Genomic DNA, 16,204 nt, shown 5'->3' on the forward strand with positions numbered 1-16,204 from the left:
AGACAGATGGAGCGAGAGAGGCACTTTACAATTTAAAAAAAACAAGAGATGAACACAATTTTCAGGTAAAAATGTCATACAATCAATTGTAATCATTTGTTCTTATGCCCTGTGTCAACTTAACCCCTTGCGATAGTAATTGAAGTTAAAGTATTGGTGATTTGGACAACGACCTGAGAATCTATTTCTAGTCTCTCAAAGCAGCGCTCTCACTCAACAGGCCAATAGCTTCTACAGAACAAACAAGACCAACTGTATTCTAACTTTCATTAGACCCATGCTCAACTTATATCTACTTTGCTGCTAGCGCCATCAGTGTCCTGCCTCCACCCTTTTTGATCTTATAAAAATTGTAATCAAAGCCTCTGTCAACAAGCCTCTGATTGGAACTGTGTGTGTGTGCGTGCGTGTGTGTGTGTGTGTGTGTGTGTGTGTGTGCGTGCGTGCGTGCACCTGTCCTTTAGCGAAACCGCAGAGAAGGCGAGAGCAATCGTGGTTGATAGTGAGGGCGGACACTGCTCCAAACTCTGCCCCCGTTGCCTTGGTACCCAGACAGAGGCGCAGGGCCTGGTTAGTATCTGGAGAGGAAAGGTTAAGATTGTCATTGAAAAGCTAAAAAAACAGGGATATAAGACTTAGAGAAGGTTATGGATGGTAAACAAAAATAAATGAATAATAAGACAGACTGGGGTTGGGAGGTATTAAGGTATTAACGTATACCGGGGTATTAAAACATAGCAACGGTATTCCTCTTTTTACCGTGGATACCATCATAAAAAAACATTTGGTGGTGTGTAATGCCTGGTGCATGCTTATAATACATGCCCTAACAGTGTCAGTGTGTGTGTGTGTGTGTGTGTGTGTGTGTGTGTGTGTGTGTGTGTGTGTGTGTGTGTGTGTGTGTCCATGTCCAGCAGCAGCACCAATGCCTGTGTTTGAAATACCTTCCAAGTGAATGACATGCGTTCTTTTCCCTCGTTTGGAACGTAGATTGTGATGTGTTCAAGTGCTGTCAGTAAAAATGTGTATTTGTCGGAGGTAGCGTCATAGTGATTAGTTCAATGTAATCTAGTAAAAGTATAATTTGGGGAAGGTTTAAAGATATTAAAAAATGGATACCACCCAGCCCTAGGACAGACGTTTGACGCAGTCTTCAGTTTTAACAGTTGATATCAAAAAACACAAAAAGAAATTGGTGGAAATGCAGTAAAATATATACGAAATATCCAAAACAAACAACAAGAAGCATGCACCAAAGTAGCTCGGGCCAAAACCAAAATGGACATGAGCAGTATAACGTCTCGATAGCCAGTCACTTTAAAAACATAAAATGAACAACATTAAGCATGAGTGAGCGATATATATACGACAGGGATGTTCATACCTTTTCCTGCCAAGGCATCATTATGTCAGCAATATAAAGAGACATAGCGCAAGTCAGCCCTGTGGTAACCTCAACCCAAATCAAACCCCAGTTGAGAGCAGTATAGCTTTAGGCACTTTTCCACTTATTCCATCCCTCTTGTCTACAATTGTCTTTTAAAATGACGTGTGCATTATTTTATATCACTACTGCTTTCACCTAAACTATGTCAGGTGCAGGTTTTAGTAGTTATCTTACCTGAATTATTAAAGATAATAAGGGAAACCATTTACAACAATACACATTATCTGAAAAATACCCATGTTAGACTTCAGAAAAAAGTACTTTCTCAGATCCTCAAGCATTATCAAAACACTGACCCTTACAGAAAGATAAAAACCTCGAGCTAAGACTGAAAAGTCCCAGGACGTATCAGACAACTGAATTGTACTAAAGCTTAAACAAGTCCCTTTAGCTGGGACCATGCCTATCATTTTGTATTTGATTTAAAAAGTAGCTAAGAGGAAGATTCAGTTTTGAATATGCCCATGAAGAGAGACTGCAGGTTACGTATTTATATGCGACTATGTAAAGATTAATAATGGCAATGTGGCGATAGTGAAGCAAAGTAAACTTTCATTAATGATAGGGAAACACAGTCTGCCTGCCGTAAATCGTTTACGGAAAAAAATCGTACCCGTAATTAATAGTAACTATAAAAATAGCTTTGTTTTTTTGCTGATGGTCTCATTTTGCTGTTACAGTCCATTTAAGAGGATAAATGAGACTGTTTCATGAACATTTCGTGAGGAGGTTTAACCTGAATTTATACCGGTAATATGTGTTCCTCTGGTGCAGTCGGGAGAGGGAAATGTGGAGGGTGAGGGCCATGACATGATGATTGGATCTATGTAGGGCTGTATGCATATTGAGGTGGCTCCATAGAGTGGCCCCAGTCAGTCAGTCAGACAGGGAGGAGGTGTGAATGATAATGATGGAGGTTAGATGCTATTGAAGTAGTAGTTTTTCAGCCAAATGTTTTTTTGCTCTTTTTTGAGAACAGGGAAATTGGTGGACTCCTTGAATACACGTGGGGGCCGAAGACTGGAGCGGTGACACTAAACTAAAACATGCACACACACACTGAATGAAACACATGGATATGTGTGGCCACTGACCACAAGTATCAAAACACCCTTATGGTTTTGACTTGGTGAGAGAGGACATAGTGTTTGTTCCTCTGCATACAGTAGTGAAAATGGATTTTTGAACAGTGCGAGCAAAGCACTACACTTAGTAATACGTGTGTGGTTGCCCTGATTCTTGCTTTTCTCAACGGGTGCCATCTTTACTGCAGCTACAGTCCACTTTGCCAGAACAGTCAGGATTGGATTGGATTGGATTGGATTGGAACAGTCTCATTCAATGCTCAGTGAATTATTTCCTATATTTCTCAGAGTCTCAGTCAACTTGTGAACTTGACGTAAGCAGTTATCAACTCTAGTAGACGTACCCACCCTGTACAAACAATGCATTACTGTTTGGAAAGGTTCAAACAAACAAGAAAAATGTTCCCCAACAAAAGCATACACTGACGTAATCAGTCAAACGATCCAATCCCAAGCTTGTGATAAGGTGATGGCGAGGTCCGGTTAATGGAGTGGGGTTGAGCTGATACCAGATAAGGAGGGAGAGGCAATTGGTGCCTACAAGTTAACCTGATTAACCCAGTCAATAAAAGCCAGTGTGTGGGCAGTCAATGTGACTTCACTATTACTGTACATCCTGCCTGGAACCTGGACCAACAATCTGCCGGCTCAAACAACTGGCTCCCTTTGGCTCTTTCTAACTCATTAATAGGTAAGTGCTCCTACATTTACTCTCAATAGTATAAGTAATAAAAAGTATACTTAAACATGAAGGGAATGAGAGCAGGCTTCAACTGAGAGCATTGCCTGTGTGCTATAGATATCAATACTGCTCATATGATAGTGTGCCACTATGGACCAACCAGTCAAGCAGCTTGGAGATCCTTTGTTATTTTGTAGTGGATACAGTGACTCCAAAATGTTCTTTTCAAATTTGATATGGTATTACAAAAAAAAGAACCTAACTGGAGAGTGGAGACAATAGGCCATTCATTGATTTAGATTAAGATGTTTGAAATCATATGATCACCTCATATATATTGGTTTAGTCATGACGACAAAAACATTCGATGAACAAGATCAGACATCATCCTGGTGACATTACAATTCATAATCAACTTAAAAGCAATTTCATTGACACATACCCTGCGTTCCAAATCACATACTCTTTCTTTTTACTGCACTACATACTAAAGTACAGAAGGAGAAGAAAAAAAAATCAGATGAAGATTTATTTTCATTATGCCGAGAAATGTCAAGAATAAAGAGGAATACTCCAAAATGCTATTAGCGTTAAAAGTGTGTGTGAGTGTGAGTGTGTGTGTGTGTGTGTGTGTGTGTGTGTGTGTGTGTGTGTGTGTGTGTGTGTGTGTGTGTGTGTGTGTGTGTGTAATCAGCAAAGCACAAGAAAGTGAGACTGAAATGAGTGTGCTCAGCTTCTAGAGATGCTGAGTGAACAGGAATGATTGTGTGTGTTGTTCTCTAGTTCACAGCCTGTCTGTCTGCTCCACACATCTCATCACCATGCCTCACCGCAGCTGCTCTGTTGAGATTAACAACAACTCTGGCTCCTACACTCTGGCCAATGCAAGGTTAGTGTGTCCCCTTTGTGCTTGTCTTTTTGCAAAAGGTAGAGAGACATTACCCCTGCGTTCCAAATCACATACTTTTTCTTTTTACTACACTACATACTAAAGAACAGAAGAGTTTTAGGGCCACAGGAGAGAAAAATAAAATCAGATAAGGAAGTTTTTTTTTCATTGTGTCAAGAAATGTCAAGAAGAAAGAGGAATACTCCAAAATGCTATTGGAGTTAGTGGGGCATTTATGTATTTTCAGCATACTTCAATTGGCATGCATGTATTGGGACATCCTAAATCTTTTTTTCTGGCATACTAAATAGTAGGGAAGTATGGGTATTGGAACGCAGGGTACATTTACATTTTAAAGCCACCTGACTGTAGTCTGGGTTGTGTTGGTAGAATTTTTAAACAGCAATCACAAACACTCTCCCTGTAGATTTGTGTGTCTCTGAGTGAATAGAAATAATTGTATACCAGAGATATTTAGGTCTGAATATCTTCCTGGTTCCCTTCAATGTTTAGGTTTACAGTTGAGTATTGGAGACATAGCACAGAGAGTCAATAAAACAGCCCAATTGAGAAAGAACTTCCTGGTCTTTTTAGATAACACTGCCTCAGAGAAGTGTGCTGCAAATTCTTTTCTGAAAAGTTCTACAAACAAACCTTGATGTATAATTTACAGAAGTCAACCACACATCAGTTGTGTTGTGGAATTTTAAAAGGGAGCCGGATGTGTTTATTTTTTAGTTGTATCATTCTGAGTTTGGTCAATTTGATCTGTGTGGCCCAAAATCAAAAGTTTTTTCCTGAAAGGGATCCAGATTAGATAGATTCAGGATTAATCTTCCAGGATGGACAGGCGTACAACCAATCGTGTATAGACAGAAGTGACAAGATAAAGGAAAAACTAAATAGCTTCAAATGTGTTCAAGTCCTTGTTATGTGCAAGAATGCATTTTGAAACTCAATATGTGTTAGTCACATTAAAGGTAATATACAATGCTCATTTTCAGGTTCAAAACTGTCATTTTGGTTTCTACTAGCAACTGTTTTTCATGGTGTAGTGTCCAAAACAAACATTGCTGAATCTCCTCGTTTCACCCTCTGTCTGAAACGCTCAGTTTTAGAGCCTTCCAAAGAGCCCAGTCTGCTCTGATTGGCTCTGAATCTAACTGCCGTTTTGAATTTAACTGCCAGTTAGATTCAGGGGGGATCTGGGGGTGTGGCTTATCACAGGTGGAGGTAGTGCTAAGTAAGGTTGGTAATGAGGCTTATGACATCATATGAGGAGATCAATCTGACTGGGGTTTTGAACACAGGTTTTCAGAGAGAGAGAGGGTTGTTTTTGCTCATACTGAGGGAGTCTCTAGTCACACCGGGGAACCATAATCAGTTTGAAAAATGAGGCATCTTACATATGTGACAGGTGACCTTTAAGTGGGTATATTCCAAAATGTGTCTTTTTTTGAACCAATTTCCCATGTTGTGTTACAATCTCCTACACTACAGTCAGCCAAGTACTAGTCTGAGGACACACAGTCAGATAACTTCAAACTAAATTGACCCTAACTTGGGAAGATGTTTTAGACTGCTGTTTAGGATCCTTGTGTGTACATTCACATGCTTGTAGTTATAGACCCCCTCCCCCCTTTTAAGCAAGACACTGAACCCCAAAACTTTTCCAAGGGTGTATCTCCTCATATGATGTCATAAGCCTCATTACCAACCTTACTTAGCACTACCTCCACCTGTGGCTGACCCTGCGCTCTAACCTGCTCCGAAGTTTGGTAACTTGAGAGTGGATATGTAAAAGACAACATTTCAATGAAGCCATTGACTATAAGTAAGCAACTTAAAATACAGATGTGTGTTGTGACATACTGTATTGTGTGTTCAGGGTGTTCACTGAGAGCGGATGCTGCGAGGTGCCTCTACCCCCCATGGTGGGCCCTTGCTCTTACGTCAGCGCCCTGTTCAACAAGAGCACAGGCTCTGCCACCGGCTCTGTGGGCGTCTTCACCTACGACCTGCTCAACACAGAGCAGCAGGACTGCAGCCACGTGCTGGCTGTCATGTTCTCTGTGCCCTACGACCGCAACCTCTACTCCAACTGGTGCGCGGTGGGCATCTTCGAGAGGGGCAACGAGTGTGACTACAACCTCTACGACACCATGTACAACGGCAGTGAGAACAACTTTGTCAGGTCAAAGGCTAACGGCTCCTGTGTTTCCTATCAGGGCGATTATGTGATGGTCAGTGCCTCCATGTCAGACTCAGGGGAAGCAGTCCTGAGGGTGGATGTTAGCGATACCGGCTTAGATATGTATTGAATCAAGAGAAGAGAAAGATCCTACGTGTTGCCGTGTGTGAGCCCGAATAAGTATACTGTATAAATAAAGCACAATTTAACCGATAGAATGTAGTCACTATAGCTGAAATAGTGCCTCAATATTCGATAAACATACACACTAAATATTGGTTGTTCCAGATGTGATTTTTCCAAAGTTGATGCCAAATCAAATAAAAAAACAAGACTTGAGTCCAAATGATGTCATAGTTGTATGTTGACGTAATAGTTTGCTTAAATAAAACAGATTACAGCTGAAGTGTGTTTCCTCTGAAACATAGAGATAGAGCTGATACGCTCATATGAATTTAAAATGTTGATAATTGAATGATATATTTGTTCAATTGAGTAATCCGAACGATTAATACATTTTCCCAAATAAGTGCGCAACTGAGACAGTACAGCTTCATCCCACAGACTAGTCATTGTATTATTGTATATTCTATTTTAATTGATCTGGTTATGTTTATATTTTATTCCTACATTTTAACTTTGCACTAATTCATGACTTTATCTGAGGACTTGACGTGACAACTGCGTGAGTTATTATTTATTATTTTACATTTGTTTGTTGCATTGGATTGAATGGGGCCTGAGAACCAAGAGCGTCATTGCCGACAACTGCTTTGCTTTTCTTTTATCGTTTATATATATATATATAAACGTACATAAAAATAACTTGAATTTGACTGTAATGGAGTTTCAGACTCACCAAAGACCAGAGCCAGACCATGAGACGTTCCCACAGCGATCACACCAGCCACTGTCTGAACACAACATTACAATAGATTTAGTGGCAGCCAGGAAAACATTGAAATACAGAAAAAATAACTTTCTGTACACTCACACAATCAATCACACAAAGACAGGTCAATGTGTGGCCGTACTGCTCGCTCTAAAAACAAAAATGTCAGAAGCAGTATTTTCTCATTGCACAGCATTACTATTGACTAATACAACATATTGCAAACACTCGTTCTCTTTCTACTACTCTCCTACATTGGGGCGGCAGTGGCAAAGTGGATCGGGAGATCGCCTCTGGAGTGCAGGGTCGGAGGTTTGATCCACTGCCTACCCACCACATGTCGAAGCGTCTTTGAGTGTGTGTATGAATGGGTGAATGTGGTAAGAAATGTAAAGCGCTTTGGGGCTCAGAAAATCCGCTAAAAAGCACTATATAAGTCAAGTCCATTTACCTACATCTCTGTCACTATTTTCACACTTTTACTGTTGCTCCCTTCAGCATATGTTCAACGATGCTGTTACTAAAACAGTCAGTATTGTTAAGTAGAAGCTAATATATAGCATCTTTTGAATCCATAACATTGCTAAAAAGGCATCATGAGAGCATACACAATTAGCCATCAAATGTGATTGAGCGAGTGTGTCACCAAATGTTCCTTTAAAACTAATATGATCCCTCTATGTTCAGTTGAATTCATAGTTGACAAAAATAATACTCACTATAGCAGTTGGCAGTCCAGCATCCACTTTGTCCTGATGGAAAAGATAACCAACTTTTTATTAAGCTTGAATACTATCTTGTACGCATTAGTCTACAGAAACAAAAGGTACAATTCTGATGTTATTACCTACAGTATGTGTTGTTAAACGTACAGACTTCCCTAACGAGAAATCATTCAAATGAAAGCCACAGGATTTCTATTAGCTTCCATGAAACAGTTACTATTTTATATTTTATTTTTTAATTTAAAAAGGAAATATTCTGTCATTTTTGCTTGTTATTAGACAGTTTAGAGAGACAGAGATTAGATGGGGCAGAGAGGGGAATGACATGCAGAGAAACTTATTATCTGAAACTTTGACTTCACTCCATTTCTATTTTTTAATTATATGAGATAAACGATGATTAAGATGTGATTTTATAACATTATAATTTTAGTGAAATATGTGTCACATCACTTCTCGTTTGATAAGGTTAATCATTTGCCGATATCTTGCATCTTGAAGGTGCTCTGAGGAACTTCCATTTTGCGTTAATTCATTTTGCGCCCCCCTTTGGACAAAAGCGGTAGTGTTTTTACTACGCCAGATGTTGTTCCTGGGTGAGCGTATACCCATGACAAAGGCATTAAGAAAAACTATATAAAAAAATAGCATTATTTGCAGTGATGGTCTCGTTTGCTGTTTACAAGTCATTTATGATCATCAGAGGAAAAATGAGACTGTTTCAGAAATATTTAAAAGTTCCTCGGAGCACCTTTAAGTATGACACTTTGGCTTGTAGTTGAGTGATATTTGAGCAGGTGTATCTAGACTTTGTTAAGTTCTGGGGTAGAGGTAGACTTACAGCAGCAGAGACGATCTGAGCAGAGATGCCTTTCAGCAGGCTGTGTCGGAGAACAGAACCATGGACCGTCGCATTCAGATCCAACGTCCTCCTCTTTCTACACACACGGACACACACACACACACACACACACACACACACACACACACAGACCAGACAACACATTTTCAATGTAATTACCATGTGCATGCAAATACAAAAAATTATGCATCATGACTCGTGTGGTCTGTTGGGCTGTTGGCACTGCAGGCTGTGTAAAATGATTTTCTTTGACTTACTGTTCAGAGAAAACTACAACCCTTATTCACACATATGAACAAAAAGGATCTCAAGATAAAATACATGATCAACTTAAGCTCACAATATTTTAACATTAAATGATTTGCATTTAAATATTTGAACAGTTTAATATATGGCATGTAGTTCAATAGAAACTGTAGTTCAGTATAAATAGAAAAAGTAAGTGTATTTGGTTTCCATTAAAACATTTGAAATGTTATGGAAATATTTGATGTAATATTGCTTTATTTGATTTGGACACATTGTTTTCATTGTGTTGTTGTCCACATTAAAAGGTTTCCACAGATCTGAAGTCCAAAATCCATCCATCACGATAATTATCGCTATCGCTAAGCTTTGTCGACAGTTACTTCCTGATATATACGTATTTCTCTAACCCTCTGTTGATTTATATATCAAGTGTGTGTGTGTGTGTGTGTGTGTGTGTGTGTGTGTGTGTGTGTGTGTGTACACAGTGTGTTTTGAGTTTATTTAAAAACATTTGGAAATGGGGCTGCCCTCAGTTGCCCATGCACTGTGTATAGTCTATAGCCTGTCAGCCTTGTCTATGTAAAAAAAAGAAAGCTGGACAACAGAGTTCTTCTGCTTCGTTCCTCTCACTGCATTTAAATGCATTCATTATATTACAGAGAAATATGTTCCGTAAAAGAAAATGAGCTCCAAGCCCAACCCAGAGGACCCTGCATAATATTTTATTTTAAATTAATATTTTTATGGAAAATCCATGTGTCTTTCTTCAATAGCTTCTAATTCATCCGACCTAGTGTCTCCAAATTATTTGTTCACACAAAATTCCTCAGATTTAGCCTCTTAATTTTCCTCTCAAAGTGCACCAGATTCATGCATTTCACTTTCTAAAAAGGTAAAAAAAAATCTCCCGGGGGGGCATACCCCCGGATCCCTCTACGAGAGTCGGGATCTCGGCTGGCTACCATTTTCACCCAGCTGCACATATGAGGGGTCCCCTAATCATATTCGCTTAGGGCCCTATGAAGGCTTGGGCCGGCTTTGACCCAGTGCATCTTTGAGCCTACATTACATACGACATTTAAATACTCTTGATACTTAAATACTTTTAAAATCCTATTTCTAATTTTACTCATAAAGTTATTCAAATATTAGTTTTGTTGTTGCTGTTACAAAGGTGATCATTAAAACTTAGTGGAATGGTCCACACTGATGTTTAGAAATCTGTGAATGCAGGATTTGATGTTGAAACTGTTGTATGCTACTCCTTAATGTTTAAATGCATTTGTGATTGAATGTTATTTTATGTAGCTGCATAAAACAATAAAGCCATAATATTTGGTTTAGCAAGAAACTCTGAGGGTTGATTGTTCATCAAATAATAATCAAATAACGAACGTAATAAGTAGAAATAAATGTTGTTTTATGATTGTAACTTGAACAATTATTGTTGTATGTTTTGTTTATGCAACTGGATTTCACATGAAATAAGCTGCAGAAGAACACACTGTTTTCATTGAATTTTATGCACAAGTGAAATTCTGACTGAATGTGAATAAGAAGAATTTCAGTCTGAGTGAAATGTTGACAGTAAATGATAAGAGATATAGGCAGAATTTTCTTTGAGCATTTTTATTGAACTGTTGTTATTGATGTTGTTCGAGATTTTCTTTTTTAAATGAAACCTCATAGCTGGGATCTCATTGCTATGTCAACCCCACCTCCCCTCCAACCCAAGCCCTGCCTGACGATGAGATTAGATGATAGATAATAGATGTCACAAATACTTATTAGTGAAACCAATAGCTAGTGTTGCTATGTGATTTTACAGGAAACCGCAGCACCCGGAGATAACCTTATGATGATGAGAGAAAATAGCTGAAAATAGAGGCAGGACTTGAGCTCTGTATTGCCTTCGTTCAACTTAACCTGACGGCTGTGGTAAAGAGCTTGGAGAGGACTTTGCCCACAAAGGAGGAAAATTCTAAAGATGGTGCAAGTCTTTTTTTGATGGTGTCCCGTGCTGGAGCTGGTGTCAGCCTGACCCAAACCCGGATAAGAAGATGACGATGAAATGAATGAATGATTATAATATATAATTTAATGACATAAATGCAAAAGACAATAAGGTGAGACTGCAGGGAAAAACATGGCTTTTTCAAGCACCTTGTCCATTTACGTCTGTCGATTTCTCTTACAACCATCTTCAATGGCAGTTATCTAAAAAAAAAATTTCCAATACTATATGAAACCAACTCCACTTTCCATTATCATTCTTAGCACTATCCTGAAGGTCATTACACAAGGATTTGTTACGTTGTTAATTGTCTTTTTAGAAGACATTCTCTCCTTTTTTTAAATGAAGAAAATGCATTTTTAAGATCTGCACATGTTTTTATTTTATTTGTAAAATTTAAAAAGTTGTATTTAAAATATGTTCAGTAAAAACTTTGGATAATTATATGCTATAAATATAGAATAAAGATATTAACTCTGGCTTAATCCAACATCTAGACTTTTGTCTTTTAAAAGGATTCAAATGTGTGCATAAATAGATCAATATTGCCATATTTGCAGATTGATTCAAACATCCTTGAACATTTTGAAGGACAAAAAATCATCATTTTATGTGAATAATCAACCGGCAAAGTTTCATGATGAAACCTAAAAGTTAATGTCACCTGCAGTATCCCGCCTTAATTTACTCTGAAGAAAAAGGAGCATTTTAACCATTTGACAAGATGAAATGAATATTTATTGGTAGTGATCATTTGATAAAACACAAATCAAAACTGAATACTGTGTGTCCAATTATGATGTCTGTAAGCACAGTATCAACTGAGATGATCCTGTTTCCAGAAGCGTTGTTGTAGATCCGCTACTTGCCATCAACCCCAAGAAGTACATGGGAGGACAATCTGAAGCCTTTTTCAATCAAGCTCTCTGCACATATCATATCAAAACATAGCAATACTTCCTCCACCACTACTTAAACACTACCCAGTGCGTACCGTTTGAGGTGTGCTGGGTCTCCACTGTCAGAGCTGGCCAGAGAGGAGGTGTCACAGGAGTGGGCGTCCATGTTGTCTGTGTTGAGCACACAGGTGTCCTCCAACACAAAGGGTTCCTCCTCATCCGACAGCTGCACACACACACACACACACACACACACACACACACACACACACACACACACACACACACACACACACACACACACACACACACACACACACACACACACACACACACACACACACACACACACACACACACACACACACACACACACACACACACACACACACACACACACACACACACACACACACACTTCAGCTCCAATGCTCTCATACAGTACATCCGCTCCACGTACCGTTCCAAAATTCAATAATCTGTTTAAATGTTTTCTTCTAAATGATATCAAGTGTGAAATAATGAAAATGTTAAGACCATAGCTATGTGATATAGTACATATTAAAAAGAATTAGGCAATGAAACGGTGGGTTGTGATGTTCTTCAGTATTCAAACCATGGAAGAAACCTTTATGCATTTTGGTATATGTTTTGCTCTTTTAAATTAGAACTGCTGTGTTGCTTAAGCCTTCCTAACACATACCATCACCACCAACAAAGAAATGTAGAATACTTATGAGATCATACCAATACCATATAGATACACACAAAACAGACAGGAGAATTGAATGAATTGGAAAGATGTCTTGTAACACTGTTGACCACGTGTGATGCAGTATAGTGGTTAAAGAATAGCCTGTACTTGACCTCATTGAGGATGCTCTCCAGTGTGGGCGGTGTGTCCACTTGGGGAATGTCAAACTCTTTATCGTCGATCTGAGAATAAAGAAGTAGAACAGAGGTTTAGAGAGAGGGGGGGCTTTTATCGCTGGGTTTCCTTAGATGATTACATCTCTTCCATATGCGTGACTGGCAGCATGTCCTACTTGTATTTGAATGTTGTCTTTTAGTAAGGGGTTTTAAATGGTATGCGGCCCATTGGCATTGTGTGGGGAGGAGAAGGTTTCCATGATAACACCAGGTATAACATCCCAAAAGATGTAATAGCAGCAGTAGACCACCAGATGGCAGCATCAGATAACTAAATGGTAGAATGAGACTTTCAACCCAAACCAGTGGCATTCTTTATAAAATGGTTCAATAACTTGTTCGCCCTTTATTTAAAAGACATTACTAATAAAGATACTATTTGTGCATGTGAAATTTGGTGTTGAGATGGGGTATGCTGTGGTTTTGGAAAATATGTAACTCTGTTTCAGAGGGTTGAAATTATTGGCCTGCATAAAACAAAGATAATTACTCAGGAGAAGATGAAACTACTAAAATCGTGTTAAGAACTGTCCAATGCATTATTAAAACCTGGATAGATAATGGTGAACCGTCATCTTTGAGGAAGAAATGTGGTCGGATAAAAACCTTTAAATGATCATAATGGTAGATCACTTAAAATGTAAGTTTTTGAGTATTTATTTATCACTTATGATTATGGTCTGATATTGTTGTGGACCGGGAGTAAATATGTCAGTATTTGTTGTGAGACAGAAGGGCGGAACCAAAGAGTTTGCGCTGCAGGCCGGATTGAAATGCTTCAATTTTCCAGGGAGCATAAAGATTGGACTCTGGAGCAGTGGAAAAAGGTTGTGTGGTCTGATGAGACCAGATTGACCCTGTTCCAGAGTGATGGGTGCATCAGGGTAAGAAGAGAGGTGGATGAAGTGATGCTCCCATCATGCCTAGTGCCTACTGTACAAGCCTGTGTGGCAGTGTACAGTAGGATCTGGGGTTGCTTCAGTTGGTCAGGTCTAGCTTCAGCAACCTTATGTGCCAAATAAAGCTTAACAAAATGTGTGAAGGTGAATATGGGATGTAATCAAAGCTAAAGACGGTCCAACAAGATATTTGAGTGTGTGACTTTTTTTGGGACGGGCATTGTATAAGCAGTCAAGATCAAGACTCAATGTTATGATGAAATAAATAAGTTAAAGTATGTCCCAATTATATGCCAACTGCATGCTTAGTGCTTACTAGATTATTTTAATGATCAGTTGTGGTATGTAGAATAGAAAAAAGAAAGAGTGTGAGATTTGGAACGCAGCCCTAGAGTTCTGACATCTGGACACAGCAGAGTTCTTCTGGCAAATATTCAAAGCTTCATGTGGAGTAACAGAAAACTTGCATCAACCATAAAAAACAAGACCAGCCCCAGAGACAGAGGGGGCGTAGCTCTTCCCAAAATGTAATTGAATTATCTTGCATATAATTCAAACAATCTTGATCTCTACTGTAGTTCAGAGGTATTGAATTTGGACCCAAAATGTCTCTTGACATTTTGCAATTGTTAACACACTTGTCCAGGAAAGAAACATGGGTTCTGTCATTTATCATAGAAAAGTGAAATGCAATTTTATGATGCATCCCAACGACAAAAAAATATCACAAAACAAGATACCTACACAGTGACACACTTCGGAACGTTTCATCTGTGTCTCTGTTGTGGTCTGAAGGGGTTGACATAATGTCAGCCATATTCAACACAAAGTGCTCAACAATACTATTGTTAATTACTATGATAATTAGCCATGGCTCTAATCTTTAGGCTAATGCTAGATGGAAAGCGTATGATGACAGTGAAAAAAAAAAAAAAAAAAAAAAAAGGATAAACATTTTGATAAGCTGGTCATAGCTACTGGGAAACATCTCTCCGTTAATAATACCCTTCAAGTAATCAGCCAAGTCACAGTATACAGTAGTGTTTTATATTTGAACATGTATAACCAAAGGTAATCATACAATTCTATAGGCTTTGTTTTACTATTTTGAGACACACGCTTACATTGAATAGGCTGAATGCTGAATTCACATCTTGATATTGTACTTAATAAATATTGTTTGTTTAATTCTGTTCTGTAGGCCTATAGGTCTATTTATTCTCAGACCTATGAATAGGGTGAAACATAAAAACCTTTTAGGACTAAAGACCAAAGATTTGTACTTTCCTGAACTTTTATAATTGCTCTAAGGATCTTGAATCAGGTTACAGTAACCCTAGGCTATTAGGTGTAGTAGGCTACTGGGCGTGAAACCAACGGGAAGTTACGGCGGCGCCTGAACTCACCACGAACAGTAAGTTGCACCACTAAACCCACATGTCCTAAAATATAGAATACTATATATTAAATGAATGGAGGACATCATATTAGTAAGACACTGTATTCTTGTTTTCAAGAAATGTCTCTCTACATTTTGATAGCATATTGATAGGGCTGAGTGAGCGTGAGGTGCATGGTAAATAGACAACGCAATCACGTGATATGGTCACGTTCAGACTTCAGGACAGTGTAATTAACTGTCCACAACTACAGTCACTAAACTCAACCTCTGAATAGAAAACCAGTTGGCTGGTTTCAACCTCTATATGTCCATGGTTTCAACTGAATGCGTGGTGTCAGAGGCTGTTATCTTACTACTAGGCTACAGTCTCAGTAATATGACAGCTCGGACATGTCCAAATAAAATGTCAAGAAGTAGCCTATTCCTTCACGGGAGAAGCAGAGCTGCTGGGCCTCATGTGGACCTGTCAGGTACTACCAGGGTACTACCTTGGCCTTCGTCATTAACAATAAGGTGTTTAACTACGGATAAAAGTATCATAATAGGCTAACCCCAAGAGCAGAGTGAAGAGCAGCCGCTGTGTGTGTGCAGCCGACACTACTCCTGGGATAATAACCGAGTACCGCGGCAGTCAAAGGCTTCAATTCCCCTTCCGCCATGACAACATAATAATAAGAGAGCGTCTCACCGCGTCCACCTCCATCAGGTTGAGCTGGGAGGAAGCAGAGAGCAGGCTGCGGGCGTCCGGAGACTCCGACATGTCTACTGGGTTAGCATCTACTATCTATGGTTAGCATCAACACAGGAGCTCGCTCTGTGATGATCATATCCATAACCATGTCCGGTTTCATTTTTCACAATAAAGTTGATAACCATAGACTGAGATTTTCCTTTTATAATAAATCCATGGGATTTTCTGCTCCGTGAATAGATATTGGGCCCAGCCACACACGACTAATATTCTTGATAAGAAACGTACTAATTGCTTAAAGGTCATTTTTAATGGTGTGATGCCATTTTAATAGTAAAAATCCTCCT

The 16,204-nt window shown here is 39.0% G+C and overlaps 2 protein-coding genes across 2 annotated transcripts in view; one reads left to right on the forward strand and one right to left on the reverse strand.

Annotated features, from left to right (window-relative positions):
- Positions 1-15,985, reverse strand: part of vps8 (VPS8 subunit of CORVET complex) — a 61,556-nt gene extending 45,571 nt beyond the window's left edge. The window contains exons 1-7 of the mRNA XM_080036687.1: positions 15,855-15,985; positions 12,803-12,871; positions 12,031-12,161; positions 8,753-8,849; positions 7,906-7,938; positions 7,154-7,208; positions 454-578 (exon numbers count right to left, since the gene is read on the reverse strand). Of these exons, the coding sequence (XP_079892813.1) occupies positions 454-578; positions 7,154-7,208; positions 7,906-7,938; positions 8,753-8,849; positions 12,031-12,161; positions 12,803-12,871; positions 15,855-15,926 (582 nt within the window). The 5' untranslated portion in view covers positions 15,927-15,985. The remainder of the gene's footprint in view (positions 1-453; positions 579-7,153; positions 7,209-7,905; positions 7,939-8,752; positions 8,850-12,030; positions 12,162-12,802; positions 12,872-15,854) is intronic.
- On the forward strand, positions 4,036-6,424 carry LOC307257496 (DELTA-stichotoxin-Hmg2a-like; the record flags this gene model as incomplete). The annotated part of the gene is made up of 2 exons (XM_080036759.1): positions 4,036-4,103; positions 5,992-6,424. 2 exons carry the CDS (start codon positions 4,036-4,038, stop codon positions 6,422-6,424), a joined length of 501 nt encoding a protein of 166 aa, XP_079892885.1.
- Positions 15,986-16,204: the final 219 nt, after the last annotated feature.

This window comes from Ammodytes marinus, assembly GCF_949987685.1.
Source record: "Ammodytes marinus genome assembly, chromosome: 11".
NCBI classification, from domain to species: domain Eukaryota; kingdom Metazoa; phylum Chordata; class Actinopteri; order Uranoscopiformes; family Ammodytidae; genus Ammodytes; species Ammodytes marinus.